Source organism: Trichomycterus rosablanca, chromosome 20, assembly GCF_030014385.1.
Source record: "Trichomycterus rosablanca isolate fTriRos1 chromosome 20, fTriRos1.hap1, whole genome shotgun sequence".
Lineage (NCBI taxonomy): Eukaryota > Metazoa > Chordata > Actinopteri > Siluriformes > Trichomycteridae > Trichomycterus > Trichomycterus rosablanca.
The window spans coordinates 14125685-14150258 of NC_086007.1; the positions used below are offsets into that span (position 1 = coordinate 14125685).

Sequence of the window (24574 nt, forward strand, 5' to 3'; positions counted from 1 at the left end):
TTAATTTAAAATGAACAATAAACAGTTGCTTTGTTCAGTGCTCATCTTGAGCAGTGCGGTAAAACGTCATCAAATTGTAAATATGAGATGAATCTGCATGTGTGTGGAATAACTGTCAGATTCTCTCTGAAAGCTCCACGTGTAGCTGTGTTTATCTGGATTTTCCTCACTGTTTCACTTTTAAACTTGTGTTACATCTCGAGGTTCTGAGAAATTGTAAGAATCAGCTGTTTTTTCAGTGTTTTATAGTTTATATTTGTGTTATTTTTAGTGTATAAGTGTTAAAAACAACCCCATTATTTGACATAAGCCTAAAATATATGCAGTTCCACAGGACCATGGAACGCATTAACTATAAATCCTTGTAGGACAAAATACCTTGAAACTCAATGTTTTTTAAACTCAACGCCACTCCCAGAAACAACTGACGTTGAGTTTCAAGGTACCACTGTATAAGATCTATTTGTGTTTATGTTTGTTTTCCTGTATATGGACATATAACAGTGACATTTGTTCCTTTTATTATTAAAATGCAAAATTTACATATTTTATTTCTACTTTCCATCTGTGGTAAAATAATATTCTTACAAGGAATATACACAATTTAATTAAACTGTACTACTATGTTTTTTTAATTATTATTTTTTATTTATTAATACCTTTTTATGGCTTCTTGATAGTAAATATAAATAATAATTAAGGAAACACGCACTTGTAATGAAAAGTTATGTTTTTTTGTGATTTATTATGATTCTGGCTGTTATTTAATACAGTGGTACCTCAACGTATTAAATACGTTTTCCTAAAACTCAACGTTTCCCTTAAACTCAACGTGTTCAGTTTTTATTTTATTTTTTTATTTAGTTATTTAATTTAACATGAACAATAAACAGTTGCTTTGTTCAGCGCTCGTCTTGAGCAGTGCGGTAAAATGTCATCAAATTGTAAATATGAGATGAATCTGCATGTGTGCGGAATAACTGTCAGATTCTCCCGTTTCACTTTTAAACTTGTGTTACATCTCGAGGTTCTGAGAAATTGTAAGAATCAGCTGTTTTTCAGTGTTTTTTCTTTTATATTTGTGTTATTAGTGTATAAGTGTCAAAAACAACCCCATTATTTTACATAAGCCTAAAATATATGCAGTTCCACAGGACCATGGAACGCATTAACAGGTTTACTATACATCTTTAAAACTCAACGTCTTTTAAACTCAACGCCACTCCAAGAACCACCTGACGTTGAGTTTTAAGGTATCACTGTATAAGATGTGTTTGTGTTCAGTTAAAAGCATGTGTAATGTTAAGTAAGTAAAAGTAAGTAAATTTGATTTATAAAGCACTCTTAAAACAACTTACATTGACCAAAGTGCTGTACATCGAACAATCATACATAACACAACATTATGTTAAAAAAGTAAGAAACAAATAAAAATACAGAGTAAGAGAGAAAAAAAACAACAAAAAAACAGATAAAAATAGACTAAACAATTACCACGGCTCCTCACTGTTAAGGCGGTGAATGGTAGGTGGCGCTGTAACACTTTTCCTGTCTAATGTTACACACAAGCAAGAAGCTTGTTGTCAAGGCGGTGTTTTTAACTGTTACAAGCTTAACTCATCTACAGCCTTTATTTATTAAAGTTAATACAAATTTACAAGTGCAGAAATAATGATTTGAATGAAAAACAGCCGCGCTTAATATATTAAACGTTATTTGTCATATTCTTATTTCATAAAGACATACGTTGTTGTTAGCTGGTTAGCATGCTAGCTATCGTAGTGACTGGTGTTAGTGACAGATGAAGATTGGAGCTGTTTAATGATCAGCTGTGTAGATGAGTATAAATGATCAGATGGGATTCCCAACAACCCAAGGATCCAAGCACACTGGATCATGGGTTAATAAGAAGAGTCTGACTTCCATGACTGAACCTCAAACGCAGGTAAAATTGTTATAATACACTGCAGTTCCAAGCAAACACTTTACATTTACATTTTCAGCATTTAACAGACGCTTTTATCCAAAGCGACTTACATTACAGTATACAGTCTGAGCAACTGAGGGTTAAGGGCCTTGCTCAAGGGCCCAACAGCAGCAACCTAGTAGTGGTGGGGCTTGAACCAGCAACCTTTGGATTACTAGACCTGTGCCTTAACCACTAGGCTATGGCTTGCCCTAGCCTTTGTACACTTTGTACTCCCTGTGGGATTTAGTTATCTGCTTTACTTTACTCATAAACAACATTATATTGTCAATTGTATTTCAATAAAAGCCATTTCTTTCAGCTTACACAAACAGCTGTACTCTCTCTATCCCTGTATAATTAACTTATTAAATAAGTTATGTTTTAACCACAGCCAAATCTTTAGGACAAAAGTAGTAGGTCTTGGAACTGTGCTGGTGGGAATGTGTGTGGCGTATATATACACCGATCAGCCATAACATTATCCCCCACAGAGCAGGTATTATTTGGGTGGTGGATTATTCTCAGCACTGCAGTGACACTGACATGGTGGTGGTGTGTTAGTGTGTGTTGTGCTGGTATGAGTGGATATGAGTGGAGTTAAACCCCTCACTGTCACTGCTGGACTGAGAATAGTCCACCAACCAACAACCTCTGTGCAGCGTCCTGTGACCACTGATGAAGGTCTAGAAGATGACCAACTCAAACAGCAGCAATAGATGAGCGATCGTCTCTGACTTTACATCTACAAGGTGGACCAACTAGGTAGGAGTGTCTAATAGAGTGGACAGTGAGTGGACACGGTATTTAAAACACTCCAGCAGCGCTGCTGTGTCTGATCCACTCATCCCAGCACAACACACACTAACACACCACCACCATGTCAGTGTCACTGCAGTGCTGAGAATGATCCACCACCCAAATAATACCTGCTCTGTAGTGGTCCTGTGAGAGTCCTGACCATTAAAGAACGGCATGAAAGGGGGCTAACAAAGCATGCAAAGAAACAGATGGACTACAGTCAGTAATTGTAGAACTACAAAGTGCTTCTATATGGTAAGTGGAGCTGATAAAATGGACAGTGAATGTAGAAATAAGGAGGTGGTTTTAATGTTATGGCTGATCGGTGTATAGTACAGTACTGTCTTTGTATTTTGCTTATACTTAGTAAACACACTCATTTTTATTGAAATAGAAATACAATTTTCTATGCTTTAAGAGATAGACTGTACATTTTATGTTGTATTTTAATTGACTTTATTAATAAATTATTTTATCCGTTATACTCTTTGCTTTTAAACTAAATACCCTCTTCTTCTGCTGTTCTTTTAATAGCTGTTGTTTAATCTTGCCATGCCAACCACTGTCCTAAACCGAGCGACTCGAGTAGGATCTCCAGCCCCTATTGTTATTGAGAAGCTTGTGTCATTTAAGGAAAGGCAGGATGACTGTGAGAGCTGCAGTAGCTCCTTACGCTTCTCAGTTGTTTCTGAGGAACGACTTCAGGACGCAGTGAAACTAGCCAAGCGAGACCTGCGAAGAAGACGACAGGAATCCGTAAACAGTTCATCACATAAGACGAAAGAGAAGTCTCCAAATCCAGAAAACACAAGAAATGACCAGGTATAAATATCAATTAATGTTATATAATTTGTGTAAAACTGGGACATTCAATCTCAAGGTACCAGATGTGTAGACTTATGCCAAGTTCACACTACATGACTTTCCAAGTCGTCAGGTCGCTGTACAGTTCACACTATACGACTGAATCTTTTGCGCTCGGGAGTCTTTCAGTCGGTGTATATTTCACACTACACGACTGATCGGCGATAGGGGGTTTCACACTACACGATCCATCACCAACTGGAATCGCAGACGAGCTTCTCTGGTCTCCCTTTTTTTCTTTTTTTAAAACACACGTGAGAAGTGACGAGAAGTTTAATTAGGGCTGGGCGATATATCGAGATTTTATAAAATATCGATATATTTTCATACGCGATATAAGATAAGACAATATCGCGTATATCGATATAGATGTTGCGTTCCAGTTAGATCCGACAGTTCGTCTTTCTCTTCTCCCAGTTTGTCTCTGCACATGTTCACCTGCCCCGCCCCTCTCCCTCACTGCCCCGCCCCTCTCCCTCACTGAACACAACTCGCCCCTCCCCACCGCTTCACCAGTAATTCCTGCAGGCAGCGATAGCATGGAGACGGATAAAGACATGACAGAAGCTATCGAGGAGGAGCTGCTTACTAAAAAAAAAAATAATGACTCTTTTTGGAATTATTTGGAGATGGTTCGAATTCAAAGTGTCAGATGAGCAGCAGAATAATGTATTCTGTAGAGAATGCCGAAAACAAGTCCAGACAAAAGGTTCCAGCTCCGTGTACCTTTGGTCATTCGTTTGCACTTCAAATCCCAAAGTTAAAAAACAAGAAAACGAGTCGTTATTCGTTTCAAAAACCAACACAAGCGCATGCACGTATTTACTTCACATTAAGTGTTGAGAAAGTAATAATAACGTAGCGGTGCGTCTCCTGTTGTTCCTTGTGTTTGTATATGTGATGTGCATATATTTGCTCTATCTGTAAATACAAACATTATGGGAGTGATTTCTGTACTGGATGTTGTACGTGGTCGTGTTAGTTTATACTGGATGATCGCCCGACGTCCGACACGTCATTTATTTATTTATCTTCTATTATATTATTTCTTGTTGTCGGCCAATAAACAACCAAACATTATTAAATTGCATGAACTAACTCTGCAGTAAACAAGGAGCAAACAGCAATTAAACAACAAATAAAGCTGTTAAATAATAATAAATTGCATGAAGAAGAACGCTGATTAAAATGCATTAAATGTTGTAATAGTTACACAGTAACATGAACGATTAGTTCTGCCTGTATTACAGAACTGAGTTCTATACAGTAAAAGAAAATATTAATGTAAATGGTAATGTTGTGGCGACATATACATAAAATAATGTATAAAGTCCAAACATGGGGGGGTGGGGGATTAACGAGGGGTTTACTTTAACGGGGTTTTACTTTAATGTCACACAAGCTCAGCCGGAAACCGTCATTCCGACATCTTCCCTACACACTCGCTCCCTGCGCCCTATAGTACACTTAACATTCTTAAAGGGCCAGACAATATATTTGTAATTCACGTTAGACGACAGGAGATGCCTTAGAAAACAACTTTTTTTTTTTCTTAGAATAGCTCTTTTTTTTTTTTAAGGAAAAATTATTCTTGTGTGAAGCTTCCCCAGCATGAATATTAATAAAAGTGCCTGTAAAAAAATTGGAACATGTAGCTTTGTCTCAGAAGTGTCTTTTTGTTATTACCTTATGGGATAAAAAAATATCGAGATATATATCGTATATCGCCATTCAGAAAAAAATATCGAGATATAATTTTTGATCCATATCGCCCAGCCCTAAGTTTAATGATACCACGTCCAAAAATGCACGTCAACAAGTAGCGAGAGATCAAAGTTTGTGCGCTGACGTGATGAAATCAAGGAGGAAAAATAAATTAATCTGAGTGGATTTGGCAACACGAACAGTATATGGCTTGTTCTGTAGTAAGTTGGAGGTTAATTAATAATTTTGCAATGCAGCGTGGGTGTTATGTTTTGTAGAGGACGATCAAGTCAGAAATACTGTAAAACGTGTGTGTGCCGGTGTATTCTGATTTAAACTATATTAATTAAGCCCCTGTACCACCTGTTTACACTCGTCTCTTGCGTTTCCCCTCACGCTGTATCCTGCGTTCTCATTGGCTGTTCGACGGCTGTTCCGGAAAATCAAGCGCTGACCAGTCGCCGAGCGAAAATCAGGGCAACAATCGTGTAGTGTGAACTAGGCAATTAACCCTGTCTAAATGAGGAAAGATCAGAGATCAAACCTCGCATCATCACTGGATGTTCTAGGTTTACATACACTGATCAGCCATAACATTAAAACCACCTCCTTGTTTCTACACTCACTGTCCATTTTATCAGCTCCACTTATCATATAGAAGCACTTTGTAGTTCTACAATTACTATCTGTAGTCCATCTGTTTCTCTGCATACTTTTTAGCCTGCTTTCACCCTGTTCTTCATTGATCAGGACCCCCACAGGACCACCACAGAGCAGGTATTATTTAGGTGGTGGATCATTCTCAGCACTGCAGTGACACTGATGGTGGTGGTGTGTTAGTGTGTTTTGTGCTGGTATGAGTGGATCAGACACAGCAGCGCTGCTGGAGTTTTTAAATACTGTGTCCACTCACTGTCCACTCTATTAGACACTCCTACCTAGTTGGTCCACCTTGTAGATGTAAAGTCAGAGACGATCGCTCATCTATTGCTGCTGTTTGAGTTGGTCATCTTCTAGACCTTCATCAGTGGTCACGGGACGCTGCCCCTGGGGCACTGTTGGCTGGATATTTTTGGTTGGTGGACTATTTTCAGTCCAGCAGTGACCACCAGCACAACACTAACACTAACACATCACCACCATGTCAGTGTCACTGCAGTGCTGAGAATGATCCACCACCCAAATAATACCTTCTCTGTAGTGGTCCTGTGGGGGTCCTGACCATTGAAGAACAGCATGAAAGGGGGTTAACAAAGCATGCAGAGAAACAGATGGACTACAGTCAGTAATTGTAGAACCACAAAGTGCTTCTATATAGTAAGTGGAGCTGATAAAATGGGCAGTGAGCTCCATTTATTCTATCATTCGAGCAATGAATGTTATTTTAAATAACGAATGTTATTTATTGAATACCATGAAATGTGGCACTGTCAAAAATCTGTAATTTTTGAAAAACTTTTGAAATTAAGCACATTTTTCCTTGAGGTTAGTAGGGCCCTAGTAAGAATCACTGCTAGATGTTTTTCCTGCATGTCTGATATGTTGCTAGTCAGTTACGTTGTCCTGCAAGGAACGAATGTGTTGCCACAAAGTGCATATTGCATCTTAAAATATATGTAATTAATAAAAATATGATGTATCCATCTTTTCTTTCTCTTATTTAGGATGTCCTTTCTTCTAATGAAAAGCAGAGAACAGGAGGCCCAAAGACCCAAACCAAATCATGCTCACAGGTGCTTGTATATACTCCTCAGATGCTCTCTGTTCACTCTATGGCTGAGCAATGTCAATCTCCTCCCACCAAGGAATCTGGTCTGAAAGCCAGCAGTGAGTCTCAGCTCAGCAGAGAGATCCGCAAACTACAGAGAGAACTGGCCTCGTATGTCCAAAGGATAGAGCAGCTGGTAAATAAAGGTGAGGCCTGTCTGATTACTTGACACCAGTGTTTTACTGATCTGATACAGACATCATCACATTGTATATATTTTAAAGGCATGATATTGATGAGTACAATACTTGGTGTCAAAGAATACACCGATCAGCCATAACATTAAAACCACCTCCTTGTTTCTACACTCACTGTACATTTTATCAGCTCCACTTATCATATAGGAGCTTTTTGTACTTCTACAATTACTGACTGTAGTCCATCTGTCTCTCTGCATGCTTCATTAACCCCCTTTCATGCTGTTCATCAATGGTCAGGACTCTCCCAGGACCACTACAGAGCAGGTATTATTTAGGTGATGGATAATAATGATGATGATGGTGTGTTGGTGTGTGTTGTGCTGGTATGAGTGGATCAGACACAGCAGCGCTGCTGGAGTTTTTAAACACCTCACTGTCACTGCTGGACTGAGAATAGTCCTCCAACCAAAAATATCCAGCCAACAGCGCCCCGTGTGCAGCATCCTGTGACCTCTGATGAAGGTCTAGAAGATGACCAACTCAAACATCAGCAATAGATGAGCGATCGTCTCTGACTTTACATCTACAAGGTGGACCTACTAGGTAGGAGTGTCTAAAAGAGTAAGTGGACACGGTATTTAAAAACTCCAGCAGCGCTGCTGTGTCTGATCCACTCATACCAGCACAGCACACACTAACACACCACCACCATGTCAATGTCACTGCAGTGCTGAGAATCATCCACCACCCAAATAATACCTACTCTGTGGGGATCCTGGGAGAGTCCTGACCATTGAAGAACAGCATGAAAGGGTGTTAATGAAGCATGCAGAGAAACAGATGGACTACAGTCAGTAATTGTAGAACTACAAAGTTCTTCTATATGGTAAGTGGAGCTGATAAAATGGACAGTGAGTGTAAAAACAAGGAGGTGGTTTTAATGTCATGGCTGATCAGTGTATGTCTGTATAGCTTTATTACTTTGTGCTGGTCTCTGCAGAGCGATTGGTGGAGACTGTGGAGCCAGACGAGCAGCGCAGAATAGAAATCCGCAAACAGGAGCAGGCTGCACGCTCTGCACGGATTATTTATGTTTTACAACAGCAGGTCAGTAATGAATTCTATATTTACTAAAAATTAGCATTTTTTTTTCTCCTTGTTGCACCCATTTGTGTATGCTTCATGGAGATGCCGATTAGCACAAACCTGTCTCAGCATGTACCTGTATTTTTTTTTAGCTGCTTGTACAGTCGGAGTCGCTGTTGCAGTACCATAGAGGTCAATGCCCCATCAGGCCTTGTCTTGTGTCTGTTGACCCCTGTCTGCACTACTCAAATGCCCTGCTTTTAACATTTAAACCAAGGTTTTTGTTAATGCAAGAAAAGTCTGTAGTATAGAATTAAGGCTTGTTACTTGGTTTCAAGGTGTCATCAACCAGCCAGCCGAGGCTGCAGTTGCAGCAGCAATGAGGAATCCTTTTGACTCCCCCCAACCCCCCACAGACATAGCCTAGCATGTGTTTGTAAGCACCTGACCAGCCAGTAGCAGAGCTGAGTTTTGAACTCGAAAGCTCAGAACCTCAGCAGTGGTGGGGTCAGCGTGTTTTACCGCATCATCTGAGCCCCACTATTTAATGTTTTATGTTTTTTAAAGTCGGTTAGCTTGTGTGTACTTTCACATGTAACAAAACTATTCCTTAATAAAAAAAAAAAAATTATTTGACTTACACTTAAAAAAAAAAATGTTTTATTGGCTTAACTGTGACTTGGGAGACTTAAAACACAAAGATTACCTAGACTAGTGATCCTCAAACTGTGATGAGTGTCAGTGGTGGTACCTTAAGTGCTCCAAGTGGTTCTTCAGATCGCCTTGGAATTCTGTTTCAGAAGGCATGAGGGCGGCACAGTGGCTAAGTGGGTAGCACTGTCGCCTCACAGCAAGAAGGTCCTGGGTTTGATCCCCAGGTGGGGCGGTCCGGGGCCTTTCTGCGTGGAGTTTGCATGTTCTCGAGGGGGTTCTGACGGAAACCTGTTCACCCTCTCGAGGTTAAAGACGTCCAGAACTTACAACAGACTTTATCACAGACTGGAATGAACAATGAAGAACTCCAATTATTTTTTTGCTAGTTATAACTTTCAGTTCAATTTAATTTTGTGTTTGTATGATTTGTTTAAATTAGGGCTGTCGAAGTTAACGCGATAATAACGCATTAACGCAATCTCAATTTAACGCGATTAAAAAAAATAGTGCCGTTAACGCAAATTCTATTTGGTCCTGCGAGTCATCCGTAGTTCATGTTGAGACTTACCAGCGTTTTTCATTTGCGGTTTGTTATCATAATGTAACCAAGCGTGTAGTGATGCACTTGCTTAATAAAGAAATAAATACACAGTATATTCACAAGTTGTCGGGAGCAGAAAACTTTTATTACTTTTTCTGTTACGGTACCGGACAGCTGGAGTCATCGCGTTAGCCAAGCATGCTAGTCCATGAACTATGGAAGCCCCAAGGGGTCAAAACACACTCACTTCGTGTAGAAACGTCCATCAAATGTCACGATACAAGCACAGAAAAGTCTGTTACAATAACTACACCTTATCCCACCTAAAGCACCGCTGATCTACAATATTTGGAGAAATTCTAACCTACAATCTGACATATATACGAAGTCAGGGGTCTCTGCTGGATAGTATTTCTGCCTAGTATGTGAGTGAATTACAGTTTTCTCTTGTCCCAGCAGTTTTTAACATCAGTACATTTAGCATAAAATGTGTTCACCATTTTAACTGTAACATTTCACTTAAAAATCCTTGTTTTCTTCTTTTTAAAAAAAAAATGCGATTAATCGCGATTAACTATATGAAATTATGAGATTAATCGCGATAAAATTTTTTAATCGTTTGACAGCCCTAGTTTAAATCCTATTTATTTAAAGTATCTTTCAGGCCACCCAAAGAGGATGGGTCCCTGTTGAGTCTGGTTCCCTTCAAGGTTTCGTCCTGTAATTTTAAGGGAGTTTTTCCTTGCCACCATCGCCCTCGCCTTGCTCAACAGGGGTTTTTGGTCTGTTGGTCCTGGATTCTGTAAAGTTGCTTTGAGACAATGTCCATTGTAAAAAGCGCTATATAAATAAATTTGACTTGACTTCTCCCCGTGTCTGAGTGGGTTTCCTCCAGGTGCTCCAGTTTCCTCTCACAGTCCAAAGACATGCTAGTGAGGTGAATTGGACGTACTAATTTGTCCATGACTGTGTTCGATATAACCTTGTGAATTGATTAATCTTGTGTAAGGGGTTACTACAGTTTCTGTCATCAATGTAACCAAAGTGTGTAAAACATGATGTTAAAATCCTAATAAAACAAACAACATGAAGGCATGAAAAAGGTTTTTATATTTATGTTTTAATCTCATTTTTGTGTTTGGTGTTTAATACAAATACTATTTAGGCCACACAGACACTTTACTGAACAATAAGCATACATTTTAATTCAAAAAGTTCTGTCTAACTCTTTATGAGTGATCAAATAAATATACATAGTATTTCTATACAGGGAAACAGAAATGTTAAACAGGTTAACTCATGTCTTCTTTCATCAGGGTGGTATGTCTGGGAACCACTGACACAAACCTTTACATTTACATTTTCGGCATTTAGCAGACGCTCTTATCCAGAGCGACTTACAGAAGTGCTTCCATAGTGAACATTACCTTTCTCTAGTTTAAGTAGACAACAGTCCAAGAACACATCTGCTTAAAACCCTGTTAGAACCAAAGCTTTTCTGTTGTTGTAAGAAATTAATAAGAATAAAAGTGTTAGTAAGTGAGTAAGTAAGTACAAGTCAGCTTTAATAGTGGACATTGGAGCACCTGCAAGGAGGGAGTTGCAGTAGTCCAGCCGTGAGATTACAAGTGACTGCACAAGGATCTTAAATTCTAAATAATATTTTTAATAATATTTTATTATCTATTATCTAATAATTATTTATTATTTTTATTATCTTATTTATACACAGGTGAAAGAAATTCAGGAGGATTTGGATAAGCTGCGTTCTCAAAGTGCAAAGCCTACCAAAAAGGTGAGAAATGATCTGTCATGTTGTGTCACATATTGTACAGTAGATTTATCAGTCTTATGGAAAAGTTTATACATTCTTAGAAAATATCAAAATTAAACTTTGAGATTTTAAAAAGAACCATTAAAGGAATACATGCTTTACATGGAACAAATTCAACAAAATTTTTTTGCACAAGTCATACTTGCTTTATTCTTCCTAATATGTGAAATTTAGAAATAATACAATAATAAACGTGCATCAAAATGTTCAGACATTTGTTCACCCCCAACTAATCTATGATTCTGTCTCTTGCTAGCCAGCATGGTCAAACATGGTGAAACATAGTTTCATATATAGTAGTTTTCAAATAGTATTCATATATACATACAGTACATACATGTATGTATGTATGTATGTATGTATGTATGTATGTATGTATGTACACACACGCACACACACACACACACACACACATGTATATATATATACAGTGTATCACAAAAGTGAGTACACCCCTCACATTTCTGCAGATATTTAAGTATATCTTTTCATGGGACAACACTGACAAAATGACACTTTGACACAATGAAAAGTAGTCTGTGTGCAGCTTATATAACAGTGTAAATTTATTCTTCCCTCAAAATAACTCAATATACAGCCATTAATGTCTAAACCACCGGCAACAAAAGTGAGTACACCCCTAAGAGACTACACCCCTAAATGTCCAAATTGAGCACTGCTTGTCATTTTCCCTCCAAAATGTCATGTGACTCGTTAGTGTTACTAGGTCTCAGGTGTGCATAGGGAGCAGGTGTGTTCAATTTAGTAGTACAGCTCTCACACTCTCTCATACTGGTCACTGAAAGTTCCAACATGGCACCTTATGGCAAAGAACTCTCTGAGGATCTTAAAAGACGAATTGTTGCGCTACATGAAGATGGACAAGGCTACAAGAAGATTGCCAACACCCTGAAACTGAGCTGCAGCACAGTGGCCAAGATCATCCAGCGTTTTAAAAGAGCAGGGTCCACTCAGAACAGACCTCGCGTTGGCATCCAAAGAAGCTGAGTGCACGTGCTCAGCGTCACATCCAACTGCTGTCTTTGAAAGATAGGCGCAGGAGTGCTGTCAGCATTGCTGCAGAGATTGAAAAGGTGGGGGGTCAGCCTGTCAGTGCTCAGACCATACGCCGCACACTACATCAAATTGGTCTGCATGGCTGTCACCCCAGAAGGAAGCCTCTTCTGAAGTCTCTACACAAGAAAGCCCGCAAACAGTTTGCTGAAGACATGTCAACAAAGGACATGGATTACTGGAACCATGTCCTATGGTCTGATGAGACCAAGATTAATTTGTTTGGTTCAGATGGTCTCAAGCATGTGTGGCGGCAATCAGGTGAGGAGTACAAAGATAAGTGTGTCATGCCTACAGTCAAGCATGGTGGTGGGAATGCCATGGTCTGGGGCTGCATGAGTGCAGCAGGTGTTGGGGAGTTACATTTCATTGAGGGACACATGAACTCCAATATGTACTGTGAAATACTGAAGCAGAGCATGATCCCCTCCCTCCAGAAACTGGGTCGCAGGGCAGTGTTCCAGCATGATAATGACCCCAAACACACCTCTAAGATGACCACTGCTTTATTGAAGAGGCTGAGGGTAAAGGTGATAGACTAGCCAAGCATGTCTCCAGACCTAAACCCAATAGAACATCTTTGGGGCATCCTCAAGCGGAAGGTGGAGGAGCGTAAAGTCTCGAATATCCGCCAGCTCCGTGATGTCGTCATGGAGGAGTGGAAAAGCATTCCAGTGGCAACCTGTGAAGCTCTGGTAAACTCCATGCCCAGGAGAGTTAAGGCAGTTCTGGGAAATAATGGTGGCCACACAAAATATTGACACTTCAGGAACTTTCACTAAGGGGTGTACTCACTTTTGTTGCCGGTGGTTTAGACATTAATGGCTGTATATTGAGTTATTTTGAGGGAAGAATAAATTTACACTGTTATATAAGCTGCACACAGACTACTTTTCATTGTGTCAAAGTGTCATTTTGTCAGTGTTGTCCCATGAAAAGATATACTTAAATATCTGCAGAAATGTGAGGGGTGTACTCACTTTTGTGATACACTGTATATATATATATATATTTATATATATATATATATATATATATATATATATATATATATATATATATATATATATATATATATATATAATTCATATATGTATATTCATATGTATATTATTCATGTATATTCATATATATATACAGGGGTTGGACAATGAAACTGAAACACCTGTCATTTTAGTGTGGGAGGTTTCATGGCTAAATTGGACCAGTCTGGTGGCCAATCTTCATTAATTGCACATTGCACCAGTAAGAGCAGAGTGTGAAGGTTCAATTAGCAGGGTAAGAGCACAGTTTTGCTCAAAATATTGCAATGCACACAACATTATGGGTGACATACCAGAGTTCAAAAGAGGACAAATTGTTGGTGCACGTCTTGCTGGCGCATCTGTGACCAAGACAGCAAGTCTTTGTGATGTATCAAGAGCCACGGTATCCAGGGTAATGTCAGCATACCACCAAGAAGGACAAACCACATCCAACAGGATTAACTGTGGACGCAAGAGGAAGCTGTCTGAAAGGGATGTTCGGGTGCTAACCCGGATTGTATCCAAAAAACATAAAACCACGGCTGCCCAAATCACGGCAGAATTAAATGTGCACCTCAGCTCTCCTGTTTCCACCAGAACTGTCCGTCGGGAGCTCCACAGGGTCGATATACACGGCCGAGCTGCTATAGCCAAACCTTTGGTCACTCGTGCCAATGCCAAACGTCGGTTTCAATGGTGCAAGGAGCGCAAATCTTGGGCTGTGGACAATGTGAAACATGTATTGTTCTCTGATGAGTCCACCTTTACTGTTTTCCCCACATCCGGGAGAGTTACGGTGTGGAGAAGCCCCAAAGAAGCGTACCACCCAGACTGTTGCATGCCCAGAGTGAAGCATGGGGGTGGATCAGTGATGGTTTGGGCTGCCATATCATGGCATTCCCTTGGCCCAATACTTGTGCTAGATGGGCGCGTCACTGCCAAGGACTACCGAACCATTCTGGAGGACCATGTGCATCCAATGGCGGTGCCGTGTATCAGGATGACAATGCACCAATACACACAGCAAGACTGGTGAAAGATTGGTTTGATGAACATGAAAGTGAAGTTGAACATCTCCCATGGCCTGCACAGTCACCAGATCTAAATATTATTGAGCCACTTTGGGGTGTTTTGGAGAAGCGAGTCAGGAAACGTTTTCCTCCACCAGCATCACATAGTGACCTGGCCACTATCCTGCAAGAAGAATGGCTTAAAATCCTTCTGACCACTGTGCAGGACTTGTATATGTCATTTCCAAGACGAATTGACGCTGTATTGGCCACAAAAGGAGGCCCTACACCATACTAATAAATTATTGTGGTCTAAAACCAGGTGTTTCAGTTTCATTGTCCAACCCCTGTATATGGGTGAAAGACGAATGGGGTGTTCCAAGTACCAAAAAAAATAAAATGGTTAAATTGTATAATTTTTTCATTTAATATTGTCATAGCATGAAAAAATGGTTGCTGTTAAAGCATTTCAATATATTCATAAAGCATTTTAATATTAAAACATAGCTAATGAAGCCATCATAACAACTTGTAAGGCACCAGAACAGTGTTGAAGTGTGGAATTTGTGTCATAACACGTGAAAAAGTTGCTGCAGTAAATCTAAATTCATTCAGCAGTGAAAACCATTTGAAGTCACATTTTATCTTTTGTTGTTAACCTTGAGGTTCTTGCTGTACATGGCTTTGGTTCTGCGATTATGATTTTGACATCAGACTTAAGGTAGTAAATTTCATCAGGTGGATTTGGCCACACAAAGGAATTTCTGTTTCAATTTTGCTTTAAAAAATAATTTTTTAACATTTTTAAACACAAAAATCATACATTTTCTGTAAAAATTACTTTAAGTTTCAGTAAACATGTACAAATGGAGTAGATTGAAGGTATATCCACTTATATATATATATATATATAGTATATATATATATTAATATAATTGTATATTATTTATCAAGTGGGGACACTAAAAAGTTACGTCTCGTCTTTGACCCATATATATACAGTATATATACAGTGTATCACAAAAGTGAGTACACCCCTCACATTTCTGCAGATATTTAAGTATATCTTTTCATGGGACAACACTGACAAAATGACACTTTGACACAATGAAAAGTAGTCTGTGTGCAGCTTATATAACAGTGTAAATTTATTCTTCCCTCAAAATAACTCAATATACAGCCATTAATGTCTAAACCACCGGCAACAAAAGTGAGTACACCCCTAAGAGACTACACCCCTAAATGTCCAAATTGAGCACTGCTTGTCATTTTCCCTCCAAAATGTCATGTGATTTGTTAGTGTTACTAGGTCTCAGGTGTGCATAGGGAGCAGGTGTGTTCAATTTAGTAGTACAGCTCTCACACTCTCTCATACTGGTCACTGAAAGTTCCAACATGGCACCTCATGGCAAAGAACTCTCTGAGGATCTTAAAAGACGAATTGTTGCGCTACATGAAGATGGCCAAGGCTACAAGAAGATTGCCAACACCCTGAAACTGAGCTGCAGCACAGTGGCCAAGATCATCCAGCGTTTTAAAAGAGCAGGGTCCACTCAGAACAGACCTCGCGTTGGTCGTCCAAAGAAGCTGAGTGCACGTGCTCAGCGTCACATCCAACTGCTGTCTTTGAAAGATAGGCGCAGGAGTGCTGTCAGCATTGCTGCAGAGATTGAAAAGGTGGGGGGTCAGCCTGTCAGTGCTCAGACCATACGCCACACACTACATCAAATTGGTCTGCATGGCTGTCACCCCAGAAGGAAGCCTCTTCTGAAGTCTCTACACAAGAAAGCCCGCAAACAGTTTGCTGAAGACATGTCAACAAAGGACATGGATTACTGGAACCATGTCCTATGGTCTGATGAGACCAAGATTAATTTGTTTGGTTCAGATGGTCTCAAGCATGTGTGGTGGCAATCAGGTGAGGAGTACAAAGATAAGTGTGTCATGCCTACAGTTAAGCATGGTGGTGGGAATGCCATGGTCTGGGGCTGCATGAGTGCAGCAGGTGTTGGGGAGTTACATTTCATTGAGGGACACATGAACTCCAATATGTACTGTGAAATACTGAAGCAGAGCATGATCCCCTTACTCCGGAAACTGGGTCGCAGGGCAGTGTTCCAGCATGATAATGACCCCAAACACACCTCTAAGACGACCACTGCTTTATAGAAGAGGCTGAGGGTAAAGGTGATGGACTGGCCAAGCATGTCTCCAGACCTAAACCCAATAGAACATCTTTGGGGCATCCTCAAGCGGAAGGTGGAGGAGCGCAAAGTCTCGAATATCCGCCAGCTCCGTGATGTCGTCATGGAGGAGTGGAAAAGCATTCCAGTGGCAACCTGTGAAGCTCTGGTAAACTCCATGCCCAGGAGAGTTAAGGCAGTTCTGGGAAATAATGGTGGCCACACAAAATATTGACACTTCAGGAACTTTCACTAAGGGGTGTACTCACTTTTGTTGCCGGTGGTTTAGACATTAATGGCTGTATATTGAGTTATTTTGAGGGAAGAATAAATTTACACTGTTATATAAGCTGCACACAGACTACTTTTCATTGTGTCAAAGTGTCATTTTGTCAGTGTTGTCCCATGAAAAGATATACTTAAATATCTGCAGAAATGTGAGGGGTGTACTCACTTTTGTGATACACTGTATATATACAGGGGTTGGACAAAATAACTGAAACACCTGGTTTTAGACCACAATAATTTATTAGTATGGTGTAGGGCCTCCTTTTGCGGCCAATACAGCGTCAATTCGTCTTGGAAATGACATATACAAGTCCTGCACAGTGGTCAGAGGGATTTTAAGCTATTCTTCTTGCAGGATAGTGGCCAGGTCACTACGTGATGCTGGTGGAGGAAAACGTTTCCTGACTCGCTTCTCCAAAACACCCCAAAGTGGCTCAATAATATTTAGATCTGGTGACTGTGCAGGCCATGGGAGATGTTCAACTTCACTTTCATGTTCATCAAACCAATCTTTTACCAGTCTTGCTGTGTGTATTGGTGCATTGTCATCCTGATACACGGCACCGCCATTGGATGCACATGGTCCTCCAGAATGGTTCGGTAGTCCTTGGCAGTGACGCGCCCATCTAGCACAAGTATTGGGCCAAGGGAATGCCATGATATGGCAGCCCAAACCATCACTGATCCACCCCCATGCTTCACTCTGGGCATGCAACAGTCTGGGTGGTACGCTTCTTTGGGGCTTCTCCACACCGTAACTCTCCCGGATGTGGGGAAAACAGTAAAGGTGGACTCATCAGAGAACAATACATGTTTCACATTGTCCACAGCCCAAGATTTGCGCTCCTTGCACCATTGAAACCGACGTTTGACATCGGCACGAGTGACCAAAGGTTTGGCTATAGCAGCCCGGCCGTGTATATTGACCCTGTGGAGCTCCCGACGGACAGTTCTGGTGGAAACAGGAGAGTTGAGGTGCACATTTAATTCTGCCGTGATTTGGGCAGCCGTGGTTTTAGGTTTTTTGGATACAATCCGGGTTAGCACCCGAACATCCCTTTCAGACAGCTTCCTCTTGCGTCCACAGTTAATCCTGTTGGATGTGGTTTGTCCTTCTTGGTGGTATGCTGACATTACCCTGGATACCGTGGCTCTTGATACATCACAAAGACTTGCTGTCTTGGTCACAGATGCGCCAGCAAGACGTGCACCAACAATTTGTCCTCTTTTGAACTCTGGTATGTCACCCATAATGTTGTGTGCATTGCAATATTTTGAGCAAAACTGTGCTCTTACCCTGCTAATTGAACCTTCACACTCTGCTCTTACTGGTGCAATGTGCAATTAATGAAGATTGGCCACCAGACTGGTCCAATTTAGCCATGAAACCTCCCACACTAAAATGACAGGTGTTTCAGTTATTTTGTCCAACCCCTGTATATATATATATAGCTCAAAACACACTAACACATCACCACTACATCATTCTCAGTGCAGTTCTAGGACTGAGGTCTAAGATGTTTCTTGAAACTAGCTCACTCAGGCCTGTCTGTAGAATTTGGGCAGAGGGGGATGAGAGGTGTTTGTGTGTAGACAGGCTGTGGGTCATTACCATGATAATGGGTACTAAGTGGCTCACAACAGGGGAGCGGGGGATCGAGAGGCAAAAGTCCCTTGCGCAAAAAAGCGCAAGCATAGTCATTCTAGTGTTAATACAATGCATTATTTTTACTGTAATAATAAAAAAAAAAACATTGGATTTCACTCTCCATGCTCTCAAAATCATGTTTTGTATTGGTTGGTTTTATTTGCATGCTCTCAGTGCAGGGCAGTGGACAGGCTGGCAGCGGCTCATCGTGGTGCAGTCCGAGCCATGCAGGCATTTATAAACCAGCTGTCAGATCCTGCCGAGAGCAGAGTGCCCGCTCAGTGTAAGGAGCTGGGCCAGCTCATACGCCAGCTCTCTCTCTGCTCTGCTAAGGTGGAGGTGGACCAAGGCTCAGCTGTACCAGAGACCACCCTGGACATCCTGCAGAAGTTAGAAGTAATGCCAGACTTATTATGCAGTTTTATTGTTTTCTCAATAAATTTTCTGGCATGTCTGATTGTTAGAGACTGTTATTTATCTACTATTTTTTCTTATCCAGATGTTGGACTCGGCTCTGAGTAAGCAGGAAAGTCAGAGAGAGAAGGAGCCGCGCATGCAGAGTGTCTCTCCTGTCAGATCAAGTTCTCCTAAGGTTAGAGGTATCAGTATGTCCCCACCTCGTGCTTCTCGTAACCTCGCTGGCAAACCTGCTCGTGGACCGAAGAAATCATCAGCTCCGAAAAAGGTCCAACTTGGTGAGCTGTAATCTTTTTAAATGTATCTTAATGATGATGTTGATCATGATAATAATCACACGTTTTATAAAGTCAGTTATTAATCCCATAGGAAAACTTATTTGCAAATTTGTTCTTCATGATGCAGCACACATTTTTAATAGGAAACAGATTTGGACTGCAAGCAGATCAGTCAAGCACATGCACTCTTAGAAGTGGGGTGGCACGGTGGCTAAGTGGATAGCACTGTCGCCTCACAGCAAGAAGGTCCTGGGTTCTATCCCCAGGTAGGGCTGTCCGGGTCCTTTCTGTGTGGAGTTCTCCCCATGTTCTCCCAGTGTCTGCGTGGGTTTTAACTGGGTGCTCCGGTTTCCTCCCACAGTCCAAAGACATGCAAGTGAGGTGAATTGGAGATACTTAATTGTCCATGACTGTTCGATATAACCTTGTGCAATGCTGTCTAAGGGCTCAAAGCTCCAGCACATACAGCATAGGTTTATGGCCAACATGAAGTATTTTTTTTTTGATGGTATGATATTTAAAGGTGCCATTGACACATACGTAGGTGCATATTCAGATTTTAGACAGACATATCCTGCCATCATGGCAACATATTTTAGTGAGAAGTCAATAGTTATTTTAGTGACAGTGCCAGGCCCTCCCATACTGTATGTATCTGAAGTCATGTATCAGGCATAAAATGTCACAAAATCCAATTGCAAAACTGCAGCAAATAATATACTTAGTTCATAAACGATTTAAAAGAGAATAATGTAACTCAGTGGTTAACATGCTTCTGTTCCAACTTTTTGTGTGTTGCAAGCATCAGATTCTAATTGTTTTCCTATATGAAATCTATAAGAGACTGACCTCACTAGCATTTTTGGTCTGTATGTTTATGCAAAAAAGGTACAGGCAGGTATAGAAGAGTGGAACGGCTTTCGGATCAGGAGCGCAGCAAGATTTTGAAGACTGGGATCCAAAAACTGGTGCACCGGCGGGAGCTGAGAGAGGGAGAGGTTCAAAGAAGGCCAGAGGTGGACTTTCCTAAACCCCCTACTGGTGCAGCATATAAAAGCAAGGTAAACACTGTGCTTAATGTTACCAGGGTATTTTATGGATTTAGACAAGTCCTGGGTGGTGTGTGGCTTGGACGGGTGGGTGTAGGGTACCTTAAAATAACTGGATGGATTTAAGGTTGTAGTGATGCACTAACTATGTGTTGGGCTAGCTGTGTAATGGTACAGCAAGCAAAGAGTACCACATCATTCCATAACAGCAGCAACCTCATACCAGAAGTCAAGAAGTCATCAAAGTCAATGAGTGTGCTGGTGTGAGGATTCCTAGCTTCTTTAGGCACTGTGTGGTTTGCCCTAGTCGATTAAATTATTAGTTCTGCACTCTAGCAGAAAGAGTACAATTACTGACTGTAGTCCATCTGTTTCTCTACATACTTTTTTAGCCTGCTTTCACCCTGTTCTTCAATGGTCAGGACCCCTACAGGACCACCACAGAGCAGGTATTATTTAGGTAGTGGATCATTCTCAGCACTGCAGTGACACTGACATGGTGGTGGTGTGTTAGTGTGTGTTGTGCTGGTATGAGTGGATCAGACACAGCAGCACTGCTGGAATTTTTAAACACCATGTCCACTCACTGTCCACTCTATTATACACTCCTACCTAGTTGGTCCACCTTGTAGATGTAAAGTCAGAGACGATCACTTATCTATTGCTGCTGTTTGAGTCGGTCATCTTCTAGACCTTCATCTGTGGTCACAGGATGCTGCCCTCGGGGCACTGTTGGCTGGATGTTTTTGGTTGGTGGACTATTCTCAGTCCAGCAGTGACAGCGCTGCTGTGTCTTATCCACTCGTACCAGCACAACACACACTAACACACCACCACCATGTCAGTGTCACTGCAGTGCTGAGAATGATCCACCACCCAAAAAATTCCTGCTCTGTAGTGGTCCTGGGAGAGTCCTGACCATTGAAGAAGAGCATGAAAGGGGGCTAACAAAGCATGCAGAGAAACAGATGGACTACAGTCAGTAATTGTAGAACTACAAAGTGCTTCTATATGGTAAGTGGAGCTGATAAAATGGACAGTGAGTGTAGAAACAAGGAGGTGGTTTTAATGTTATGGCTGATCAGTGTATATGCAAATGGAAAAAAAAATGGTTAAGGGGCAAATACTTGGGCACTGTAAGTTTATTAGACTGAAATGGATAAGATTAAGTAATATGGAACATGGTTATGGAAAATTTTTCCTATAGTAAAGACTGATCTTTAAATCTTTACAGCTGGGGGTTCATGTTTGTGATGCAAAGTTCCAGCAGCCCACTGTATCGTCCAGACTTCGAGAAAGTCAGTTACCACAAAGAGAAGCTTCTGTACCCTGGATCCCCACTTCTCCACACTCTCCTGATAAACAACGGTTAGTACATACAGTACATACAGTACATACAGTACATCATACATATATACATCTCATGTTTTCTCGTGATGCAAAAACTCAGGTTAGAAATAGCTTAAATGGGCTGCTCAGGTGGTTCAGATTTCTAATCTGCTAGCCCATCATGGCTGAGATCTTAGCCCCTTGAGTTTGAATCTTAGCTATGTTATCAACCTGGCGCAGCATCCGAACGTCACTATGTTGCTTTGCCTTTCTTGAAGGAGGTATAAAGTTTTTGTTTTATGTTTTAGCAAAGCTGTGCCAAGCAGGCCAGAGCCAAGATGTCTCTTTTCTCCAGGGAAGAGCTCCTCACTGCCCACAGGTGTACAAACAACAAATGTGCAGCCCAAAGATGGAGGACAGGAAACGTCCAGCACAGACAGCTCTAGAAAGACCAACACAGGGAAGCTCAGGTCAGACACAGCTTTCAAAGTTCACTTGCATGTATTATTAAGGCAAACAACAATTTATATTATAGTCAACAAAACACAATATTGTTAGCATTGTTTTGTTTTTTTGCATTTAGAAAATGAAGCTCTTTTTAATGTAAAAATAAATCAGGATTTTAATTCTTATTCTGATTACATATTACTCTATTAGAATTACGTGTTAGTTGTAATAGTAAGACTGCATTCACATGAAACGTAACTGAGGCCAGAGGCGATTACCTTGCTGCTGTGCTACACTGAGCATCATGCACTGTGCACATTTACACTTTGCTGCTCATACTTTACAGCTTGTTGCTCCTAAGTTCAGAGAGACACACCCAGGTACCAGGTGCCATCAGTCAGCCAGCAGAGGTCGTAGTTGCATCAGTCATGAGAGAAGACCCTATTCGGCTTAATATCCCACCCCTATATGAACAAGAGGCCAATCGGTGTTCATGTGGTTGCTCAGCCCAGACGGCACGCAGATCTGAGACTCGATACGATGTACTCAAGATCCCAGCTCTGGTGTTCTAGTGTGTGTTTTTACCACGCCATGGTTTTCTTGTTTTAAACTAAAATACATTTCATACAAAACGTATGTATCTTTATGTATTTGATGGCATTCATTGGCTACTGTGGTCCTAAAAACACTCAAAGCATTATATATTAAAGCAATAAGCCACGAGAGACGTTTTAAGCGGAGTGCCTAAAACTTCTTTCCCGTGCTAAAATCATAGCAGTAGCGCACGGTCTCGAGTGGCTTATTGCTTTTATAAAACGGCGGTCAACATAAAATACAATAAATACAACAATGTTTAATTCATAAACGTATTTATTGTGTATAAACTTACAATAAAGCATTCTTCCGCGACGCAAGGTAGTTCGATTAACAGTGTTGCTAGGCAACATGAGGGCGAAAATAACATTAAATTTTTCTTTTCAGTGGCGTATTAATATGGAATGATGTGAGGTGGTCATAGGTGTGCGTTTATCGGGGATTTTACAACGACTTCGAACGCGGCTCAGCCAATCAGATTTTACGACCGGAACTATCCGTTTTATAATGTTTTATATCCTTGCCCTGATTTATGCCATGATGTAATCACAGAGATCTCCATCATGGCTTGGTTTTAGTCTGACAATGCCCCAGTAAAGTGTGGGTCCTCATAGACCCGACGATCAGTTCAGAAAAAACTGTACTTTTAATTACTGCAGTGTAATAAGCAGCTTGTAACAGGTTCGGGGTGTGTAGGTGCATTGTGCCCAGCAACACAAACCTGGCAAGGATAAACCTGCATTAAAAACATGAAATATAAACTCATTATAGTATAAATGTTTCACTGAATGAGTTAAATACACTGTAATCCATGAGATAATTTAGTATGTAGTGCAGTTGTATATATAAAAAAAAATGACAGTCCTTAACGATTACTTCAGATTACTTTGCTCCTGGATTAATGAAGTAAAACTAGTATTTAATTTTGATGGTCACAAGAAGAATGTCTTAAGTCTTGAATAGTGTCCGTGTGTGCACTACAGGCTAGCCTGGCAGGATACAATGAGAGAAAACAGACAGAAAGAGCTAAATCACATCACTGAAGAGGAAACAGAGCTTGTTAACAGAACCAGGTACAGTAACAACATGGGCCGTCTGGGTATAGATTTTGTGCTTATACGGTGAGTACTTTAATCTGTAAATCTGTGTACAGTAATCCCTCCTCGATCGCGGGGGTTGCGCTCTAGAACCCTCCGCGAAAGGTGAAAATCCGCGAAGTAAAAACCATGTGTTTATATGGTTATTTTTATAACCCGATTCCATCGGCTTTAGCATCTTGTCATTAAAACCAATGGATTCAGGTAGCACAGCATGCTAACGTCAATATAACATTTCCCTTCATGTAACGATAACGGTTACATTTCCTGACAAGCCCGAACTTGCAAATAAAAACACTCGGTACAAGTTTATACAAGTTAAAAATCAGTAATATTTTATTTACGTTTGAAAAGAACTCCATTCGTTTGTCCGCACCGTCAGCCATGTTTGAACAGCCTCCTTATCGGGAGCGCGCACAGGATGACGTAAAATGCGTCTATGTAGAGAGAGAGCTAGCTTTTCGAACACACCCCCCTTGTCTGCAGAACTTTATCAAGTTCTCTCTCCTGTTCGTGTGCACGCTGTCTGTGCACGCCACTACGCATCTTGACCAATCACGTGTGGCTTTAACAGAAAAAAACCGAAAAAAAAAACTGAATCGGCTCCCAACCAGGAGCCGAATCCCATCGTTCACTTTAAAGAGCCGGCTCTTAGAGCCAGATCGTTCGCGACCGACCCATCACTAGCAGAAATCCGCGGTTTATATTTAGACATGCTTGCAAATAAAATCCGCGATAGAGTGAAGCCGCAAAAGTCGAAGCGCGATATAGCGAGGG

At 40.8% G+C, this 24574-nt stretch overlaps 1 protein-coding gene across 2 annotated transcripts in view; it reads left to right on the plus strand.

Moving 5' to 3' along the window:
• Window positions 1–1732: 1732 nt before the first annotated feature.
• The window catches only part of kiaa0753 (KIAA0753 ortholog), a 44953-nt gene continuing 22111 nt past the window's right edge, over window positions 1733–24574 (plus strand). The window contains exons 1-11 of one of the 2 annotated variants that reach the window (XM_063016682.1): window positions 1733–1945; window positions 3302–3589; window positions 7000–7249; window positions 8244–8350; window positions 11257–11319; window positions 18761–18982; window positions 19086–19281; window positions 20170–20342; window positions 21565–21698; window positions 21968–22129; window positions 23684–23773. In XM_063016682.1, coding sequence (XP_062872752.1) covers window positions 1838–1945; window positions 3302–3589; window positions 7000–7249; window positions 8244–8350; window positions 11257–11319; window positions 18761–18982; window positions 19086–19281; window positions 20170–20342; window positions 21565–21698; window positions 21968–22129; window positions 23684–23773 — 1793 coding nt within the window. In that variant the 5' untranslated portion in view covers window positions 1733–1837. The remainder of the gene's footprint in view (window positions 1946–3301; window positions 3590–6999; window positions 7250–8243; window positions 8351–11256; window positions 11320–18760; window positions 18983–19085; window positions 19282–20169; window positions 20343–21564; window positions 21699–21967; window positions 22130–23683; window positions 23774–24574) is intronic. The other variant, XM_063016683.1, reaches the window with a different exon arrangement.